At 37.8% G+C, this 21286-nt stretch overlaps 1 protein-coding gene and 1 long non-coding RNA gene across 3 annotated transcripts in view; one reads left to right on the top strand and one right to left on the bottom strand.

Moving 5' to 3' along the window:
* LOC138064420 (uncharacterized) overlaps positions 1-8812 on the bottom strand; it is a 35003-nt gene extending 26191 nt beyond the window's left edge. The window contains exons 1-2 of the long non-coding RNA XR_011137669.1: positions 8722-8812; positions 1182-1311 (exon numbers count right to left, since the gene is read on the bottom strand). This is a non-coding gene — a long non-coding RNA (uncharacterized lncRNA). The remainder of the gene's footprint in view (positions 1-1181; positions 1312-8721) is intronic.
* A 108-nt stretch (positions 8813-8920) lies between these two features.
* The window catches only part of LOC138064416 (serum response factor-binding protein 1-like), a 69025-nt gene continuing 56659 nt past the window's right edge, over positions 8921-21286 (top strand). The window contains exon 1 of one of the 2 annotated variants that reach the window (XM_068926951.1): positions 8921-9316. In XM_068926951.1, the coding sequence (XP_068783052.1) occupies positions 9287-9316 (30 nt within the window). In that variant the 5' untranslated portion in view covers positions 8921-9286. The remainder of the gene's footprint in view (positions 9317-21286) is intronic. The other variant, XM_068926952.1, reaches the window with a different exon arrangement.

Here is a 21286-nt window from a genome sequence, read left to right as displayed (position 1 = left end):
CTACAACACAAGTTTGTTTTGAGGATGAACTTAGCTTCAAATTGCATTTTTAGATTAATTGTAAATTATTTTTAAGATCATACCTTATAAAATATTTTTAAGCATAAAATGTCCCACTTTTTGTTTTCCTGTAAGTTGTATAAAACAAAGAACAGCTTGTTTTATAACTCACATTTTGCAGAGGTTATCCAAAATGTAGTTTTAATCTTTTATTCTTTTTAATTAAAAAATGATGCATACATATTTGAAAATTGGTTACTACAAATGAGAAAGTACACTTTTGTACACAAAAGAGGAGAGCAGAGAATACTCAGAATAGGAGAGTACACCTATTTTAGCCTTATATGGATTTCATATGGGATACTCTTCCCACATATATCCCAAAATATGGGAATTTCTTCCCATATTTAAAGCAGAGCTTGCTGCTCTCAGGCTGCTCTGTTATATAATACCTATTTTCAAATTGTCCAGATATGTATTTTCATATTCAGGGCTATAATAGATGGCCAGGTGAATGCACATAAAGATAGCTTATGAAATACATGTAATGAGAATTTAAGACACAGTATGCACCTAATATTGCAGCTTTTACTCATGCTCTTAGTTACCCATGCAAACATTTCAAAATCTAACCTTAGTTTTTTAAGTGGTTATGCTCATTATGCTCACAACATAACATAAGCTCCAGCAGCTGTTTGTTTCAAGCCAGAAGGTCAGTAATAGAAAAAGTTATCATTTCAGGAAACTACTGTGAACAATTATTTTAGAAAAACATATTGCATTCTAGACCTTAGTTTCCACTTTGCCGATTTTCTTTGAAAACATAACTGGATTTTTTTCCTACTACAAATTCAGTTTGTAGAGAACATGGAGAACAGAATATGATGAAACAATCCCTTTAAGAAACTTAGGTTAAAACACTACAATCTTTTGAACGTTCTGGTAAAATCAGTTGTTAATTAGTAGACTGAAAGAAATTCAGGAAACTTACACCTTTACAAATGCTTTTTTCTATGTCTGTAATCTTTCTTGATAGATCAAAACTATCATAAGTATCAACTCTAAAATGGGATTCTCATTAATCATCAACTAATAACGTTGTTATCCAGTTCCGAAGCAGTACTCCTCCATATATATGAAATAGCTGACCATTTGCATTACCATACTAAGGCTTCACTTACAAAGCATGTAGACTCCAGGAAACAACTTTAAGTCAGCTCCTGGTCTTCGGAGTTTGATGAGTTCCTTGGACTTGGCTCCTCCTAAGGAGGAAGCTTGGCTGATTTCTGCTTAGTTCCACAGACTTAACTCCTAGATCAGTTTAAAGGGGCAAAGAAAAGAAAGAGAGAGAGGTTCATTAGTTAGATGCCCCTTGGAACAGACTATGCAGATCCCAATCCCCTGACTTCCTCTGTAGATTAATTTGAAGGAGGATGAGACGGTTGAAAATACTGGTTTTTAATACCCCTGGGTCCACTCAAGAACCTTCCTGTGCTATCTGACGTAAACCACATCTGTTTATTTCAGACTGAGGCAGACACTCAATATCAACTACACCCTTCACAGTTCTGAGCTTTTCTTCCCACCTACAATAACTAGGTACCTATCTAAAGGATCATCCTGCCAAACTAAGCTTTTAATCAAGGCATTTAAGTTAAGAATCTACTCACACCTGACTCCTTTTATTCTCAGTAGAGAGCGCTTGGCTGAGTTTAACTACTGCCGTACAGGGGACAGCTAATGCTGATTCGACTTGTAATTAAGCATCTTGTTTAAATGCCTAGTTTTAGAAGGGATGAACTTTGGCCTTCAGCCTTTCTTACACAGAAAATTTATGTTTACAAAATTGAAATTGTGCAATAAAATAACTTCTGAATTGCAGAGTAATTAAATTATGATGCTTTATTTTGTATTTTCTCATAAGTAACTAGCATCATTCCACACATGATAAATTCCTTTCTGTTTTGGCAAAGAAGTTTCTTGTCTACTAACCTCTTTCTAACCTTTTTGCCCTTATGACCCCAAGCTTGCTTCCAATTTCATCCCATTGTCTATCCGTTTGCTTGCCCGCTCACTCCCTTCAGGTCTTTTCCTTTACGGTACAAACATTCTGTAGATAGCCACACTAATCCCATCAGTTACTCCAGCTACTGACCCATAATCCCTTTTCCCTCCATCTCAAAGCTTGAGTGCTCCCTCGCCCACTTCCACACGGAATTCATTTCCAGTGACTCCAGATTAGGACTTATCCTGTCTAGCTGTCATCCAAGGTGGCATATACATACACTACCCTGATGCATCTTTTACTTCTAATTGCAACAATCTCTCTCTGAACAAAAGTCAGACACGTTTCTCCACTCTCATCTTTTCCAACCGGACAGTCTTCCATGTACTGTGACAAACCGCCACACTCTTAATCTTGATATTGTATTCTCACGTAGCTTCTGCTCATCTTATCTCTTTAAATGCTTCTGCAGCTTACTTTTCAAATGATTCTCCTGCAAGGGATTGGAGAGAACTCTGTTCTTTTTTCCACCTGAAGCTTGCCTTTGAGAAATCTTTTCTGCAATCACAAATTCAACATTCATCTCTGAGCTGAAAACTTACAGATGCAGCTTTCTATTCCAAATCTGTCCCTCAGTCAAACTCAGTTTCAGCTTTCATCTTTCTGCTATCCTGTCAGCTCTAATCATCAACTAGTCCTAATCATCAACAGTCCTAATTTTACCCTCTGGCCATTTCTCCCATGTTTTTCCTGAATCAGCAATAAAAGCAACACAGCTTTGATAGACATACACTGGACATCAGCTTTGACTTCACCTTCTCTATAAACAGTCAGCGAACTTTGTTGTCTACATCTTTATGATTTTATAGCTAACATATGACCTTTCCCATCCATTCATGGACCTAACACTCTCAGCCAGGTTGCTGTTATAACTTCTGTATTACAATTACTGCCACATCCTTATTCCTGGCCTCGACAAACACAATTTCGCCCCTTGGCACTGTACGCTAAGATCACTGTCCTAGATAGTACTCTACACCCTGCTATCCTTCTCTTTGCAGCCTTCCTCATACGTTAAATACAAGCTTCTTGTCTTCACTTTAAAGATTCTAACATTCTTTCCCAGTCATTACTGGTGTTGACAGAAAGCTGTGAGAATACAGTTGTCATGGTAAGGTGAGTGAGTAGTGGCAAACATGAGATCTATTTCTCAGTATTGCTCATTAATCCAAGCAAATAACACTGTCATGAAGATCACACTAACATAGCTTCTGGTCAGCCCAGAGCAAAACAGGCAAACATTACTTGAAATGGGAGAAGGCATGCTCATGTCTGTTTGCAATATACTATGTAGAGGTATACTTCATACAGTTAGGCTGCCATAGTGCTCTGATCACTGCTCCTTACGCTCACCCATACTGTTTCCATAGGCTGCTCTAAGCTTCTCAGAAATACGGAGAATATTTGTCTCCCTGAGAATGAGGAGCTTAGACTATGCTGTTCTTGCCTGAGAAAGGTACCAGGTCAGCAGAAACAGCAGAGAAGCATGGAGAAGCAGGGGGAGACCCATCTTCTGTCATTCTTCTTCTGTCATGCTTCTTCTGTCATTACTGACAGAGCACAGGAGATGGGACAGCGATTGCTGCTGCTGAAAGGAGACCCCTTCTCCATAGGAGTAAATATTAAATGATATGCCTTGAGTCCTATGCTGGCAGAAGCATCAGGACTCTGGCATATGCCAAAAAAAAAGCATTATAGTTACAGTGGTTTTAGTGCTCCCAGGACTAGTTCTCCCTAGGCAATCATCTTCTTTGCAAATGCCCAGAGCATCTGTTTCACTGTTAACTTGAGCTATGCTGTCTGTTGTCCCCTGTTTTATCTCTGAATTTTAGATTTTTTTGACATAGGAAGCACCTTTTTGTTCTGCGCTTCCACTACGTTTAATATTGTCAGATCCTGCTCCATGACTTGGCATCCTAGTCCCACTGATTCAATTAATGTCAGGTTTACTTTTAAAGGAGATGGCATTCATAAATCTAGCAAAAACCTGCAATTAGAACATAGTTAGCTATTCTGGCAAAGATAAAAGAAAAAGGCTCTACTGTGCTAGCTCAGCATTCCTAACAAGCGCAGAAGGTAGTATGAAAAGGGGGACAAAACTATATTAAAGTGGAATTAAATGAGGAAATACAAAAAAGGAAATTAGGAATTACAAAACACAATAATCCTTCGCACAGAAATGACAATTAGATGCTCTTTCTTCTCTGTCAGTGCCCTTAACAGTTGCCAAACAACTTTTGTACTTTAAAGAATTTCAATTTCTTAGAAGTATTTGAAAGAGCATATTTAATATATTTCCAAATATGCTTTTTACTGCCTTAGAAACATATTAAAATGCTGACACCCTCCTCTGAAGGAAAAGCTTTATTCTGTGCTTTTGCTGTTACTGCCACTTCTTTGCAATACTGTTTAACAGAAATTTCAGTTGGATATGTTGGCAGAACAAACTGCTGAAAAATTTGCTATACCAGACAATGCTACTCCTTTCTTGGAATCTTTCTAGCTTTTTCCATATTTAATATTTTAATTTTAAACTTTACAAAGTCTCGGGCCTGCCAGATCAAAAATAACAGGATATTCAACACGTAAAATGCTTTTAGTTCAAGTCTGTTTTATTATGTTCTCAGCACACAGGATTTAGTATGTCATAAGTATAAATATGAGCCTAGTTACAGCTGGATCTTATTCCAGTCCAGCTAACATGCTGCAAAATCCCAGGATCACTATTTCCAGTTAACTGTGTGTTTCACTGCCCCCATGTAATTGGTATAACATGGTTAATTTAATGAAGTCAATTGACACCAAAAATCCACTGAATATACTTTTCAGAAAGGTAGCAGTTAAAAAGTGCAATTTTTAACACATTAAGAAGTCACATAACAAATATATAGTGAAGTTGGTTCATAATTTAATAATAGTATTGAAATGTGAACTCCCATTTATGTGAGAAAAATATATTTTTAAAGTGTTCTTGGCATTCTATGAAAAGTTTTTATTAAATGAGTTCTCTTGACTTTTTTAGGACAGAATACAAAAATATCTGTTGGCACTTGTTATGCAGACTTATTTTGCTTACTACCTTCTTCACTTCTAAACATTTTTGTATCATCATATTCAGACCTGTCAACTATAGAGTGTTTAGCAGCTAATTTCCTTGTTATGTATATACTACTACACGCTCTTGAGTAAAATTATTTTTCATTTCACTATATTCCCATCCAAAATGTTCACATCTCTCCATTATTAAAGGAGTAGAATTAATTTTGAGACTCTTTCTCACTTACAATCCATTAAATATTCAGCCACAGTACCACTGAGCACCTAAATTTCAAAAATATTTTTGAGTACAAAGAATATCTTAATGTAATTGAAAAACAGAGCTTGGAAATATGATCTTGTGGTGAAATCAGATCTGGGACGCTAAGTTTAAATGCTTAACGCTCATAGTTTTCTTCTGCAACCTATGAAAAATCACTTAATCATTTCTATATGCTACATTTCCCTTTTATAAGCAGTAGCTTCACTAGCCCATCTGGCTTTATTCAGTCGCTAGTGTGATGAGGACACGGTCTCGTACTACACATATGTAGAGCGCTGAGCACATAAGGGATCCCAATTTCAGACAGATCCTTTCAGTTTCACTATAATTTCCAATAAAATAAAAAGGTGCAAGCCCAGAACACTTTTTTTTTTAATCATTAAAAAGAAATTCCTCTGGGAAAAATCAGAATGCAAGCTGCAATACAGAAAGCTGCAAGTTGCAGTTGTGCAAAACCTTCCAGTTTCCTGGTCCTCAGTGACTGGCTGATTCTATTCTTTCATTCTCTGAAACATGTTGACATCTCAAATTTGGTTCACAAAAAATTAACAGAAAATTAATTGAAATAGTTAACGATTTATTTATTGTCACCTTCGATATAAAATGCACTCAATACATATCTCATTGTGTCTATACTGGGGATACAACCACAACTGTCTGTATTAATTGCAAATCTTAATCTGTATCCGAACAATATGATTTATGTGCATGACTCCTGAGATTAAGGCCAGATGTACCTGTGAGATGGTCTGCACAGCCGCTACATCACATAAGCCAGGGGAGCGTGTGCTGTATTGGGTAGTGCTAAGGTAAAGCAATGGAAACATAACCCAGGCATAACGCCCTTTATCCTTTAATAGTTTACCACTCCTACTCCCCTAAGTTGTCCTACACATATATGCTGCCTTATCACCCGCACACATTCAGTGCTTTTCAAAGTAGAGAAGACAATAGTCCAGAGGAATGTGTTCAAGCTCTGAGAAAGCATGCCAAACTGACTGAAATACTGACGTGATAGGTAAAAAGGTCAGAAAAAGCATCAAAGTATGAAAGTGTTATATGGGGTAATGCCTCAAAGCACCCTGACTGTGACAAGCTGACAAGAAAATCTTGAGGTAGACTGAATTTAAAAGTCAAAAAATAGTAAGGCAAGGAGCCAATGAACCAGCTGTGGGTTACACTGATTCTAAACTCTGGAAGGCTGCTGAAGTTTAAAGAGAGAAAAGTAAAAGCAAGTAAAATATATAATTTTCATCAGACATTAAGTGAATAACAAGAAAACAAACTTCTTGGATGAAGGGCCAGAATTATGTCTTCAGGATTTATGTGAAACCGCCAAAGCAAATTATTTCACTGTCCAGAGGAAATGGAAGTTATGATCCAACACGCTGGAGAGTTAGGGAACAATTCTAATTCGTGTAAAGTCAGGCTGGTGCTGGTTGGAGTCAGGAAATCGTAGCTGGCTCCCTGGCACCCTTTTGTCTTCCTCTGTGCTAAGGTGTGTGAAGGAAACTTAGACTGGTATATTTAGGAATTCATTTTGGATGAAAAATCAAGACAAACGGGAGCCCCTCTTTATTTTCCTTGGCAGACCTTTCCTTATAGAGTTCCCGATTTCAGTTTTAAACTCAGTGCCTACAAATCCAACCTAGGTAGAAGATTATATTCTTTAATTTTTAAAGATATATAGATTTGGATTGTATAGAGTACATCTCATCCAAAGATGCTTTACATGCAGTCATAATTAAACGCAGCTACTTCTGATGTGGAGCACCATACACTACTTGCCATAGATGCTACTAAAAGGCAAGCACAACTGTCTATTACAAGACAGTTGGCTGACTTTAGGTAGGCAGGATATAATTGTTCAAATCAGAAGTTATCCAAAACAACAGTTGTGATAAATACCTCTCATCTGCAGTAACAGGCAAAGTATGCTTATTAGCCTCAGTTCTATGTTTAATCTGAAATTCAGCTGCTGTTGGAATAAAGTATCCTTACCACATTACAAAGGGATGTGTTCAAAGCAATTTCTGTTGACTCTTTACTGATCTAAATAAGACATAGATTGCAACTGAACAACCCGTACCACTTTCTGAAGCATTCTGAATGCAACTTGAAAGTTTTACTTTGAAGGATTAGCCTGGCCTGAACCTACTCGCTTGGAAGAGTCGATAAAAATTACAGCCAAAGGTGATGTAGCTGCAGTTCACTTAGAGGGGATGCCTGACCACCAGTTAGAAACTAAACATCAAAATATAACTAGATATAAATACTGGATCCTGCAGCCTATGTATCAGAGACAGCTGGTACCAGTTTAGATTTTGTTTTTTAAACATTCAGACTTCAAAGTAAAAGAATCCTAGGCTCAACAGTGCCATCCAGGGGCCAGCTAACTGCTGTGAATATTCAAAAGAACTCTCTGAAACTGATTTTGTTTGTATAAAGAAAAATGTTTGTAATCATTACATTTTAAAACAACTTCTTCAAATATTTCAAATATCATCTCAAATATTTTGAATACTGCAACAGACAAACAGAATGTGAAGCAGTAGCAGAATCATTTTCTATGTGTGCTAAGAATGCTTAATTTTTAGGCATGAACCCTGTAAAAGTTCCATTTGAATAAAAGAGAAAAATATCTATAATAACCAAAGACAATAGCAATTCCTTCTAGCACAATAAATTGGCAATAATGTGAAAAAAGTTCAGTGAAGCTTTGCCAGACTCTTTAGACTGAGCTCTTACAAAATCTAAAACACATGCTTAGCTTCACTTCAGTATAGCTACTTACAGTGCCTAACATTTTGTCTGTTAATTTTTACAGAACGACAGCTGCACGTGACTTAGTTTCTGTACAATCCATACTCTATCTTCTGCACAAAGGCAAAAATTAATTTGAAGACTTTACATTAGTGTGAAACCAGGAGCTGGTTTTGTTTCATAAGGAGAAAGGGGTGGAATAAGGCAAAATCTAGAAACATACCACTGTTCACACATGTAACCTTTTTTATGATAGCTTCATGAGACTAACAAGGTGGGGAAAACAGTAATGCTAGATTATTTGTAGGATTACAAATTATTCAAAGGAAAAGATGGCTCTTCAAGTATTTAGAGGAGTACCTCTTTAACTTCTTAGGTCTTAGGTTGACGGCTCAATGTAAGGGCATAAATACAATAGTGTTAAGCTTAACTTTTAATCCCAGGTTTGGCAAGCTGCTTTCAAAGAACCGTGCAGAGTGAGCTTCAGACAGTGAACTTGAGGCTTGGAATCGTTTTTTTATGAGCGTAGTTTATAACCCCTTATAAATGAGGAGGGAAAAAAAGTCGTCTTTACCCGATTTCTTAAGGAAACGGGACTCCCGCGGCAAGTGCGCGCGTGGGCTGCCGAGGCTTCTCCAACGGTCACCTCCGCCCAGAGCGAGGGCAGCGCCTCCACAGGGCCGAGCCCGGCAGCCTCGCGCGGGCAGGAGCTGAGGGGAGGCGGCCGCGCGCGCCCCGTAACGGGAGGAAGGGAGGGAGGGAGGGAGGGTGGGGGAGTAGCGAGGGGAGCGGGGCGCGAGCGCGACCGTTACCCGCCCGCGGCGGGGCCAGGCGCGCACGCGCCGTCCGTCAAACACACAGCTGGGATGAAACAGGGCAACGCCGGAGGACCACAGCCTTCGAGAGCTAGTCTAGAGCGGCTTTTAACCATCGAGTTCCGGCCTAGAGCGGCTTTTAACCATAGAGCTCCGGCCTAAAGTGGTCCTGCCCCGCGGCCGGCAGCGCCTGCGCGCACTTTCGCTTCGCGCCGCCTTTGAAACGGCGTGGGTGAAGCTGGGCGACCGCCGCCGCCACCGGCAGCAGCAGCTTCTTCTTCTTCTCCCGCCCCTCTCCCCCTCCGCCGGGCCGGTACCGGCACTATGGCGCCCGTGCTGAACCTCAATAACGAGGTGAGTCCCCCGCGTCCTGCGGGGCGGAGGAGTGGGGCCCGCCGGGGCGGCTGAGCCGGGGCTCAGGGCTGGGGGGGCAGGTGGAGGCAGCGGCCGTTGGGCGCCGGGCCGGGCCGGGCCCTTCGTCCCACCGAGAGGTCGTGCGCTCCCTCTGCGACGGTCTCGCCAGCTTCTCTGAGAAGATGAACTGCGTCTAGGGGTGTTGCGTGACTGCTGGCACGTGTGTCCCGCTTCACCTGGCTACCTTAGCGCGTCCCGTGCCACCTGCATGTTGTGTACGACTCTGTGCTTGCGTTGAAGTTTCACGGGTTCTGGTGGGCTTTCCTGAGTCCTCAGCTGCCTCCCTGTCTCCTGGGTAGCAGAGATGGGATGCTGTGCTATTTTCTTGGAGGTATAGGGGCTGAGAATCAGAAATTAAGGTGTTAGAAGCAGCGCTTTTTCCTGTTCTGTTAAAAACTTGGCCTCTTGTATTTCTAACAGTATTTTTTTCTCTCCTGCACTCTGTAGCATGACGGACATGAATTTGGTGTATGTCAGTTGTTTATGCTGGATTGATTGTTCACACAACTCTGACTCAGAGTGTTCACACAACTCTGACCTATCTGAACAAGCCTTTTATGCATATTTAAACTATGGGTGCTATATCTAAAGAGTTGTTGGTAATCTTACTGAAGGTGCATTGGACCAATTTCTGTGGATATCAAACTGGCATTTCCAAGATTCCTAGAAAATTCACAGTCTGGTTACAAGTTGTGTTTTAATATCTGCAGGACAACCAAAATGACAGGTTATGTCAATGTTCTGGGAATAAAAATGCATTTTAAGTAGGTCTTATGTTCTAGGCGGATAGTAGCTGTGAGAGAGGATGAGTTGTGAGTTAGAAATTTAGCAAGAAGTGACTTCTTCATTAGAAGAAAATTGTAGTCTGATATTACATAAAATCACAGAATCACAGAATATAAATACAGATATCTGTTTACTAGGTTATTACATGCTTTTAGTCCTGTGAGGTCAAACATAAGTGACTTTGTATTGAAATGTTCTAGTGAATCATCAAAGAAAGAGAGCCTTTCACTTTGCATTGAAACAAGGAATTTGTTAGTTGATCATATTCAGGGAATGATTCTTCTGTTACTGGAAAGACGTTTGTATATCAAACACTATTTTAAGCAAAAATGGCCAAACTGTTCTTCAGGAAAAGCAGAATAGAATAAGTGTCTGCATGAAAGATTGAAACCCCTGAAAGATTCCAGTAAGGACACTGGTGACGCTTTTACTTCTTGTAGGCCAAATACCACCCTATCCTAAGAGGAAACTGCGAGTTAGTTCGGAGAAAGATCCTTGAAGGCGGGAGCCTTCATGGGAGCTCCTAACAGACAACAAATAGGCACTTTCTAATAATAGGTGCATCCTGAGGAATAAGGTATTGCAAAGGCAGAAATCCTGACTGCCAGTCATCAGGGAGACAGCAGGTCAAGGTGGCTAAGCATAAGATACTTCTTCTTTGTAGAGCCCCCTAGTGTGAGTAGATGAAACAGTGTGTGTGTGTGATTTTGTTGTTGTTTTTTTAATCCTTCAGCTATGCTTTTTCAAAATGTACTTCATTAACAACTGCAGTGACTATTCATGACATATGAGGTAAATAATTTTTCTTTGTCAACACCTTGATATTCTCTCTGTATTTATTAAACTTACTGAGAGGCTCTTACAAGAATATATTTTGCATCTGAGAAATCTCTGTTCTTCTTTAATAAAGGTGGCATGGTAGAATTTGAGCATGAATAAAGCAATGATGTCAGAAAGCCTAATGATTTAAACCAGCTTCTAGATTTTTATTCTTTATTTTTCCTGTTTGGTAAGGAAAGGACTTACTGTAATTAAAAACCAGCTATATAATATCCACCTTTGGCCTTCCACAATCCAAAAAAGTTAGAAATCATATGTTTGGTTTTTTTTCCCCAGTTAGGATATATGAAATAATCATGATGGTAGCTGTTGCAAAGAACTTTAAATAGTGCTTAAATAGCTGATACTTTGTTCATCTTGGCTGTACTTAAAGTAGTTTCACGTCAGGCTTTGCATGTTGGGTAAGTTTAGTTACAGTTACATATTTGAATTTTTAGCAGAAGTTGTCTTTGCTGAAACTAGTTATTAATAAACTATAATGCCTGTTTAAGATTCCATCATTTAGAAATTTTAGGTGATAGATTTCAAAAAAATTTTCACCTATTCATCTTTTGCATGAAGAAAAAACTAATAGTGTAAGAATAATGTTTCTTGATAACATAAACTGACACCGCTCCTTTTGTTCCAGGGCATCTTATGTATTTTCATGAACTGTATTGGCATAGGTAAAAGCTTTACAGCACCTGCTTTGTATGAATAAGATATACTTGTCTGGTATTCCTGTATAAGAAGGGTAGTAAGTTCCTGCTTGTATAGGTTGCTTCAGTTCAGTGTAAATGTATGGCAAGAGTGTGTGTGGGGGGTTTTTTTTTTTTTTTTCCTGGTATTACTGTCCTGCTGAAAACAACAACAACAACAAAACCCTAATGTTCTTAACAAAATTTTATCGATGCAGTATAAAAATCAGGCCTTTGGTGCTAGTACTGTCTTAGAAGTAAACTGTAGAAGTGTTTTGGAATGAAAGAAATGCAGGCACTTATTTAGGTGATTCTTTTACTACTTATCACCGAAGAGGCTTGAAAGTTGAAAATAGATTGTTGTTATGAAAACGTAGTCCTCTAAACAAGACAAATAGAGACCATCCTTCTGATAATTTTTGAAATTTTTGGCTAATTTCAGTGAAATATGAAAAAGAAAAGAGATCTCGAAGTTGGGATTTTTTTAAAATTATCAATTGGATAAAGAATAGTATCCCTGTGAAGTAGCATCCTCTCAGCAGTTCTGATCTAGTAGGGAGCACAGAATGAAAGTGTGATACTGTTTAGGATCTGAAGCTCCTGTACAGTGGTGAGGATCCCAGGTGAATGTGAAGGGAATTGCAATTATTGTGATGAGACGAAATAGGACAGAAAGATATAGGGAATCGGACATTAATAGTTAGTTATTCACAGACTAATTAGTTTAGATAAAACAGAATAGCTTTTATTTCTTTTCATGTAAAGTTGTAAAAATTGATGTAACAGCTCCAGAAACTGTCATGTTATTTCAGTGGTAACAAATCAATATTCTGCCAAAAGCGCATAAATGTTCTGTTTTCTAATTAAATATATACCTAGCTAATTATAGGAGATAACAAAATAGTGTCAGAACCCGCAATTAGCAAGGTCAGATATTTTTAAGAAGCAGTCAGCTTGCTGCTGGCACATAAATGGTACAATTTCAGTGTGACTGCATTGCTGAAAAACAGAGACTTGGAGAAGATTTAAAAAAAATAGAAAAATTAATAATTTAAACATCTCATTGCTGTATGCCTATCACATTTTGATTTCTGCACACAAAAGAGGAGGGGAAAGACTTAGAAATTTCAAAAAGTTAGAACAAAATGAATAATAGAATTTTTGAGCAATTCTTGAGGAAAATGCTGGGTTCTCTCGTATGAGGGGGGAAAAGTGTGGAATGGCAAAGTTTTGTGTTATAATTCTTTCTTTCTGCATCAGCTGCATATGAGTATGCTTTTGCAGAGTTTGTCTGCATTAAGCTGTAGTTAGTCTCATCTCATGTTTAATTGTATAGGCGCACAGGATGAAGGAATCTTAAAGTATTTTCTGTGCTATGTATGTTTCCTACTTTAAAAACCTTTCTAAGAATCTTTCAGAAGTCTTATCGTAGGTTTAATATTTGAAAGTGCATGTAGATTAAACTCTTCTGGAAACATTTGCTAGATGGCAGCACATAATCATCAACTGCCATTGACAACGGCATGTTTAAAGGGAGATACCTCTCATGTTTGGTATGAAAGAATGATTATTGTTGACCAGCAGTACATAACATGCAGTTATGTTTTCACAACAGAATGAAACTGAAGGTTGTGAATGAAAACCAAGTCAGACTTGCATTTATTCAGAACTCATATTTCTTAAATGGTGTTGTCGTATGTTTATTCTCATACTCTTCTGCTCATATACAATTGTAGAGTTTGTTTCCCCTTCCTCTCCCATTTTTTGGAGGTCAGTTCTGGGTGTAACTAGCTAAATGAGTTAAACTGCAGAAAGCTCATGAAACTAGTGCAGATGAACTCTATATGCCTAGTTGTACAAATATATTCTTCTAAAGTGTATCTACACAGCTGGAGATACGGTAATGGCCATAATAAAAGTAATGGCCAAAGTTGAACATTGGTAAGGTGTCATATTTTGTAAAGCAAGTTGAGATCTCCTTAGAGTTGACAGTTGTTTCTGTTCCTGGAACGTATGAAGTATTACGAAACCAATGTGATAAGATTTTCATAGGCTGAATCAAAGATCCCAGGCATATGCATATCATTTGTCTTTAAATACCTGTTTATCCAGCTTCTGTATTTAAGAAAAAATTCCATGTGCTTTTTATGTTAACTAAAAATTAGCTCCATGTTAATTTCTGCACTGCAGGAGAGTGTTTTGTTGAAGTTGGTGGAAAAAATCTAGTTTGCCTAATGGTAGAAAAACTTGTCCCCTCAAATGAATAACTTGTTTGGGTTTGGAAACTTTGGTTTTAGGTGAATTTCTCTGAAATTTGTCTTTAATAATCAGCTGCATGCTGTAAAATCATTTCTTTCTCTATAAACCTGTAAGATATCCATAGTGCTTTTAGTAAAAAAGTTGAGCTTTACTTATAAAACTATATTTTTTAGGTAACGAAAATTATGTGCAAATAATGCTAATCATCCATTATTTGAAGTATTCTTTTTTCTAATAGGTAGAGTCAAGATAAAAGATCTTCAGAGTATTTGCCATATGCACATGGGTTTTCAGTCTCCTTCTGAACAAAGTACAGGTTTAAAAAATTATATATATAGGGAGCTGGGTAACCCAGCTTAAGCTGTGGATTGCATTTAGTAAGTTATCAGATCCCAAAATTGTGTGTTGTGATGTGTCAACATGGCAATGTTCAGGCCCTCTTATATTTTTAGTTTTAGAATTGACATCCTGACCTCTGAATTATCTAAGCCACAACTCAGACGAACAAGATGTTCAGAAAGCAGTCTGAACATGTGCTTAGGATTTTTCACTGGTGTACAGTAGAGTCAAAGGTGGATAGCATGACTGATTGTGGTTGGGGGGAAGAGATAGAAAGCCAGCAGAAATAGTCTTAATTTAAGAAGGAAGTCACCAATAGTGACTGACAGTCTCTGAAGGTCTAAAGCTACAGTCTGTGTTATATCTGCTATTCTGTGAAGCTTACATCTTTGATCACAGTGAAACAGAATGAAATATAAATTTGGAAATGCTTGTATAAAGGCCTAGATTGCCTGATGTAACACAGATAAATGTTATGTTTGCCATTAGCTGGCTAGATCCAGCTAAGATGATAAAAGCGAATGGAAAATCAGTTGTTGCTGATTAACTTCTATTATGCATGCCCTTGCTCCCAGATTGCTGTGTCAACCTGTAACTGAAAGGCCAAATACACTCTTTAACTGTAAATCACTTTTGATGATACAGGTTTCTGTATAATAGTGAAAAAAACATAGTCTTTTTGTCTCATTGGGTTCTCAGGTGAAATTTTAAAGAGATTTACTCAAATTTTTAGTATGTTATACCCAAGTAACTATTGTTACTTAAGGGAATTTCTTAAAATAGATTTCTAGACTTTCTTTACCAATGATTAAAAAGGAGAGCCCTCGACTGAAATTTTAAAAATGACAATGGCTGAGTTCTACAGCTGTTGAGGGTGTTTAACATAGTCTGAAATAGCAGGTTAGTAGGTAGCTAGCTCAGCGTGGTGAGCCAGGCTTCTCTTTAAAATAAAGTAGCAGTTGCTAAAGAACTGTTTAGTGTTCCTGTTCTCTCTTCATTGACTATGTGGGATTCTAGGACTCCCTCAGGGCAATTTAATAGTCTTCTGTACTAACTTTATAACTGCCAAAAAGCAAGCCTAAAGGGAGAGTGGGTTACGGGGTAACATATCTGACCAGTTATCTGGTATCTATTTGGATTGTGAGATGGCTTATCTCTCATAATTCAAAATATCATGCCCTTTAAGGCATGCCTCTGTGTGATGAAGGAAATGTTACTCTATGTAACAGCTGAGTTGTTGGAAGGTGGCTCAGAAGTTGAGAAATCTGGTTTATAGGTCTTCTCCGTCTGAGATGGGTTGAATCCTATGATCTCGATCACCAGCAGAGTGCACTAATCACAAATACTAACAAATGCAAGCTCTGGGCCACTGTCCAGGAAAGAGAGTAGACTTTATGGGGTGAGGGGGAGCCTGGTTCTGTAGTTCACCTGTGGATGCCTTTCCTTAGGAAAGGTCCTTGGCTGTGCTCCAAAGGCTGCTTATCCAGCAATTAACATAAAATGCATGAAGAGCCTCAGAGGAAATACTGGATCTCTGGACTCTGTACCCCTGAGGAAGTTCTCCTTCTTGCTGGCCTACGGTTGAGTTCCCTTTTTGAGTTCCCTTACTACTTTATCTCTGGCTTATGAATCTAGTATGTTTTGGGTTTTTTTCCTTGCATATTAAAGCCGGAAAGTAGCACCATCCTGCTCTAGCCCCTATCCAGCATGCTGGCCAGACCACTCTCTTGGAAGTAGAAGCAGTTATTTTAGACTTCCTCACATTGAAGATGATCTGTAATTTTAGGCTTTTCATTTCTGGTAAGCGCTCCAACATCTAGACTGCTCTTCGGATAGCTCTGATATCTCTGTGTTCTTAGCCACCTGTCACTATAGTTAAGCTGTATCAGATAAATTAAATGTCTTGGGGGACTTAAGCTGACTTCAGGTGTATCAGTAACCATTTCCAAATTACTGTTAAGACCAAATGGTTAGCACAAATATTTTGAAAAAGTACAGGTGCCTGAGAGATTCTGTGGTCAAAGTAATAGCTCTGGGAGAATTCTGGCACTGACAAGATCTGCATAAAACTCCAGCTTACATATGGTCTTAAATACTCTCTTGAAGCTAGTCACACAATCTCTTACATGCAGCTGAAATCAATCCAATGGCTTTATTTAAAAAAAAAAAGTATAAACAAGTTATAAGAATTAATAAAAAACCAAACTTCTACACAGTTCAAAACTTGCTAACCTAATAGCTTGTTTATTCTATCACTTTTTTTTTCTCAGTGTATTGGAAAGTTACAACTTTTTGCTGCAAATCTTAAGCCTGTACAAAGTTAGAAAGCAAGTGGGACTTTCCCTTTAAACTCGGGATTACTTGGCAACATTCATATTTTAGCTCTATGGAAATACATGTTTAAAAAACTTCTTGCATTACTTGTGTTACTAATAAATAATACTGAGCACAACAGTTTCTTGAAGGGGAAAAAAATTGTGCTAGATTGGGCTTGAATTCTGCTTAAAACTGTTCAAGTGTTAAATTACTGACATTCTTTTAGAGACCATGTAAATGTCCTAAGGAAAAGGTTTTTTGAAAGCTTATGAAATTTCCAAGCTTATACTCGGTGAGATAGAATTCTGAGGAATTGTGGGTTTTTTTTTCTAGGAACTCTTCCAGCAGCTGTTTCTAAAGTTTCTAGAGTTGCCACATCATCAGTTATACTATATTAACAGCAAATTCTGAGCAGCCGTTCACACAGATTTACTTTCAGCAGATTGCTGAAGCAATTAAACGTGGAAAACTATTCAGTTATTTGCTGCTGGCAATACTGTATACAGCCGTTATCAAACTACTGCATTTCAGGACAGAAACGAAAACTTCTCCTTAGCTCAAGTGGTTTATATGAAGTGTGTGTGTGTGGTAGGCCACGTAGACTAGTAAGATGCTCTCATAAAACAAAACATCTGTGGTTCCTTGGTGTGGTAGTGTACAATAATGAAAAAAGCATGCAAACACAGTCATGGGAAACTCTGCAACTCGTATTTTAAAGGAGTGGTAAGATACTTGCAGCACACTTATTTTTTTTTTTAAACCAAATGTAATTTATTGGTATATATGCAAACCTATAGGACTAAAAAGAAAAAAGTTTTCTAATACAGTAAATATGCTTAATTTCTTAATGGTATGATTGCATACATCTTTCTGCAATGTTTGCATTGCTGGGCTTGAAGCTTGCAACCAAATAAAGAAAGCAGCAAGGATGAAATGGGAGAGAAGGGGAAAAATGTCTTTGTATTAGGTTTTTTTTCATGATAGATTTGGGATCCCTTTCCAAAAAGAGGCATAGCAATTAATTGTGACTTGCTAAATGATACAGCATTGATAAAATTCTACTTTATTTGTCTTTTCAAATAAATGAGGTCAGTAATGGAGATCAATTAAGGCAAAAAATTAAGTTTTCAACACAGAAGTGGCTAGCTACTAGACTCTGGCTCATGACTTAAATCATATTAGAGAGCAAGTATTCTTGTACTGATTTTATTTGAGGAAAGTATTTGATTACTGTATTTTGCATTCAAAGATGGAATATGCAATGGCACATGTTTATTCATGCTAGGATTAATAGCAAGTGTGTGTGTGTATTTATAATTAAGTATTTAGAATGTAAATCAATTGTCATGTTTTTAAAATGCAAATATTTGGTTCTGGGTCACTTTTATTCTGGTGTATTTTCTGTTTTGTAGTTGCCTGGCTTTTGGAGCACTCGTGTCTTTCCCTTCCATAATTCTTACATTGAGTTAATGGGCCAAAATTGCATCATTTTTGCATCAATTTGTGTAATGGCTCTTAGAGAATTTCCATTAAAATCAGCAGTAAGTTTGATACCAAGATGTCCAGGATACCAAAAATATTTGTGAATCAGAGTTCCTAGATTATAAGTTTCAGTATAATGTCTAGAGATTGGTTGGATTCACTCAGTTATGTCTGAAGCTAGTTTATTGCATGTTAGTAGACTTGTTTAAATTCTTTTTATCTATGGCCAAGCGAACATTGGATATGGAGTAGCTCTCAACAGTTGAACTGGACAATTATCAATTTAAAATATTATTGTTTAACAACTTGGTGGGGTGAGTTAGATTGAAAGGTCTTTAAAATTGGTTGATACAGTGTGAAACAATATGATCTAGAAAAGGTCCTGAGGAGGAGCAGGAGCTGTGATTCAGGAGTACAAGTTTAGGGGCTTTTTGATTGCCTTTTTTAATGACTACCATTTCTTTCTGGTTTTTGTTTTGGGAGCTAAAGATTTACTTCAATGGCTTAGCATTTGTCTCTTTCCTAAAAGACATTTGCACCTTATCTTGACACACAATATAAGCAGTGAATCTGGAATAGCTGTTTATTTGGAAACTAGTCCATAGCAGGGAGTACCATCTTCTGATTTGGCTTAGTCCATTTCCAAATGCTAAAATAATGAGAATAAGCCAATTTCAAATAAGAAAAAAAATCTCTAAACTTGCTGTAAAATTGTATTTATGCCTTCATTATTTCTGTTTTTCTTCTATAGTTCAGGAGTTCTTCAGTCATTTCCCTAGATTCTGGCCTTGATGCTCTGAATGGAAAATGACAGCTAGCCAGCAAAATGAAATTGGCCAATGGAAAACAAAACTTACCCCATGAGGAATAACTCTTGATACTTTTCAAACTTAAAAATAAAAAAATTGAAATAGCACTTATTTTTCCTTGAATGAAAGTGTTCTCAAGAAAACCCACCCCCATTTTAAAAATAAATTGTTGGAAGCTAATGGTGGAGTAGTACAGAGAAATGAAATTTTATGTAAGCAGTACGTGTCATGCATCATTGGATAGAGCTACCAGTAAATGCCAAGTATGGATATTTGAATCTCTAAGCAGTTAGGGGAACACGTTCTATTAAATTTATGCCCATTATGATATATCAAGTAGTTAAGTTCTCACAATTTTTACTGTGGCAGCAGGCCACAGTGATTTTTTTCAGAATCAGTTATGCTTCTCCACTGTTTTATGAGAGCATGCTAGAAAAAGTCTGAGATCTGACACAGACGTGCTAGTATAGGGAGAAATAAGTGAATAGAGTTGCATGAGAGGTTGGTAAAAACTGTTTTTGTATAGCTACTGGTTCAAAGGAATGAATGAGGGATTTCATCCAGAGGCAAAAATCACTGGGGGACTGCTGTAAAGGAAATGAGTAGCATAGGAGCAGGAGAGCATAACTCACACTTAGTTGCATGATAAAATAGGAATTCCAGAGAATATAAAGGAAGAGGGCAGTTAAGGTGATTGCTTGCTGTTGGTCCAGTTTGGAAATGGGAAGGATGGTGGAAGGAAGGGAAGAGGGATGTAGCTGGTAATGCTTCAAATATTGCAGGGAGGCTAATGAGGTGTGTTGGAGAGGAGAAATTACAATGACGGATGAATAGAGCTTACGGAGAGGAGGTGCATGTGGTTGATGTGGAGAAGAGGGAGACTGCAGAAGAAGAAAGCAGTAAGCTTCAGGAAAGGGAATGCCCCAAGAGAACCAGCGCTGGACGTGGGAGAGAGGTTCTAAAAGGCTAACAATGAGCGTACTATCCTTAGATTACTAATGTGAGAGCAGCTGTCATGTTAGAACAAAGAAGGTTTTGCACAGACCTTCCAGCACAGTTACAAATCATTACTAATACTGGGATGGCTATAGTACCTCTTTTAGATTTAGGATCTTGGCAACTGCCTGATAGAGAATTAATTGCGTGAAGGTATAGTTGTTAGACAGAAGAGCAGTGTCAGCCAGATATCTAGCTCTTTATTCCTTCTACTTTTTATATACATCCTTTTCCTCAATTTTGGTTTTATGGTGTAGAAAAACTTCCAGGAAGAATGCTGATTATCAGATTTCTCTGTACTTTTTCAAATGAAGTTAAGTATTTCTGTGGCCTGACTTTCCCACACCTGTGTGTTTACAAAAAGGTCCGATCACAAAATCAATTTTATTATATCTGGTCTCCAAGGAATGAAGAATACTATAATTGGAATAGAAAGGTAATCCTGTGTTCCCACTAGAGGGAATTCTTCTTGTCCTTCCAAAAATACTGAAAAGTTTTACAGCACCCCTGTTAAAAATACCTGTGGCCTCATTTTCCATTTTAAGATTTCTTTTGGCCTAGTCTGTATGGGGCAGAGTTCCTGCCAAAAAGATAAACTAAGGAGAGACATGATAGCAAAAATCTTAATGGAAGAGCCATTTTCGAGGGGGAGATAATACACTGTTTCATGATCTGGTACGCCAATAGTATTGATGTATATATGAAAGCAGTAGAAGCGTACCTCACCTTTTGGTAATTTTTAGTAGTCCTTGACACAGGCAGAGTATTCATCCTCTCTGAACAAATTAGAAAAGTCCTTCATCCAAGTCTGAACTGCTGTTATATCAGCAGCTATCAGCACGTGGTCCCTGGAGCCACACCAGTTGTCAAGTTGCTAGAGCTGGGCCTGAGCTGGTGCTGGTACCCAACAACAAATCTTATGCTAGTCATTATGGTCTATGTGACATTTTGCAGCCTGATGATAGTCCATTGGTCAAAGAAGTTTAAAATCTACTTTTTAGTTGTTTTTTGAATGAAAAAAAGATTTTTTTTTGGAAGAAGGTATGCAAAAGTACTGAGTACTTAGAAAGCAAAATATATGTGCTCCTCTAATTTCTTTCTGTTCTTTCTCTTTCCTGGTTGTCTTTTTTAGATATTTTTCTTCCTTTGAAAACATGAATTTTAAGTTCTTATTTGCATGTTTATCTCCAAAGCTTTTTTTTCCAGATATAGAATCAAAATATGTTTTTCTTTTTTGCTACAGCTTCACTCTTTGTAGCTTTGATTTGTTTTATCAGATGAGATACTCATCCATGCTTTACTTATACTCCATTGTTCACTGGTTACCTCTACGCTTACATTGTGTGATGTGTAATTTTTTTGTTACGAAACTGTGATGCAGGGTAAATAGTTCCATGCTCCCTGAC

This window comes from Struthio camelus, chromosome Z (assembly GCF_040807025.1).
Source record: "Struthio camelus isolate bStrCam1 chromosome Z, bStrCam1.hap1, whole genome shotgun sequence".
In the NCBI taxonomy this organism is placed as follows: domain Eukaryota; kingdom Metazoa; phylum Chordata; class Aves; order Struthioniformes; family Struthionidae; genus Struthio; species Struthio camelus.
The sequence above is the reverse complement of the archived record's forward strand: the minus strand, read 5'-3'. Positions and strand labels throughout refer to the sequence as shown.